Source organism: Rhagoletis zephyria, unplaced genomic scaffold, assembly GCF_001687245.7.
Source record: "Rhagoletis zephyria isolate East Lansing unplaced genomic scaffold, Rhagoletis_zephyria_1.1 Rzeph_scaffold_40878, whole genome shotgun sequence".
Lineage (NCBI taxonomy): Eukaryota > Metazoa > Arthropoda > Insecta > Diptera > Tephritidae > Rhagoletis > Rhagoletis zephyria.
Genome location: NW_016197933.1, coordinates 2,334 through 2,766, shown reverse-complemented (window position 1 = coordinate 2,766; position 433 = coordinate 2,334). Strand labels below are relative to the sequence as shown.

The window sequence follows — 433 nt, the reverse complement described above, 5'->3', positions numbered from 1 at the left end:
GGCTTCAAGCTATAGGAAGAGCTGATGTTAAAACGAGGCAGCATTAGATCAACTCTATTTTCGTATTCTAGGCTTCCTCGCTGCTTCTTGAGAGCTTCTTGAGCGAACGTTGAGCTGATGGTGTCATTGACTGACGAAAAATTAGTTGAAGTCTCGGCTGGGAGAAAGAGCAACATGCTCAAGGTGTTTCCACTGTACGGCAGTTCCACCAGCTCACCTTCATTAAGGCTAGCGTACTTGATTTTTTCAAAGGATTGCCACATCATCGGAACTTTGACTTCTTTATCTTTGCCATAAATGAACTTCCTATCCTTTGTAAATTTTTTGCTAAAAGAATGTTCCCAAGTGCCTTTAAAGTACAGTGCATTGAGAAGTACCATTCGGGTGTCGTCGGTTGGATTTTCCTTTAAAATTGTATCAATTTTGCCCCTGG

General features: G+C 41.8%; 1 protein-coding gene across 1 annotated transcript in view; it reads right to left on the bottom strand.

Annotated features, from left to right (window-relative positions):
* Positions 1-217: 217 nt before the first annotated feature.
* Positions 218-433, bottom strand: part of LOC108354946 (corticosteroid-binding globulin-like) — a gene marked incomplete at its 3' end in the record, with an annotated part of 829 nt that continues 613 nt past the window's right edge. Inside the window, exon 3 of the mRNA XM_017606121.1 lies at positions 218-429. Within this exon, the coding sequence (XP_017461610.1) occupies positions 218-429 (212 nt within the window). The remainder of the gene's footprint in view (positions 430-433) is intronic.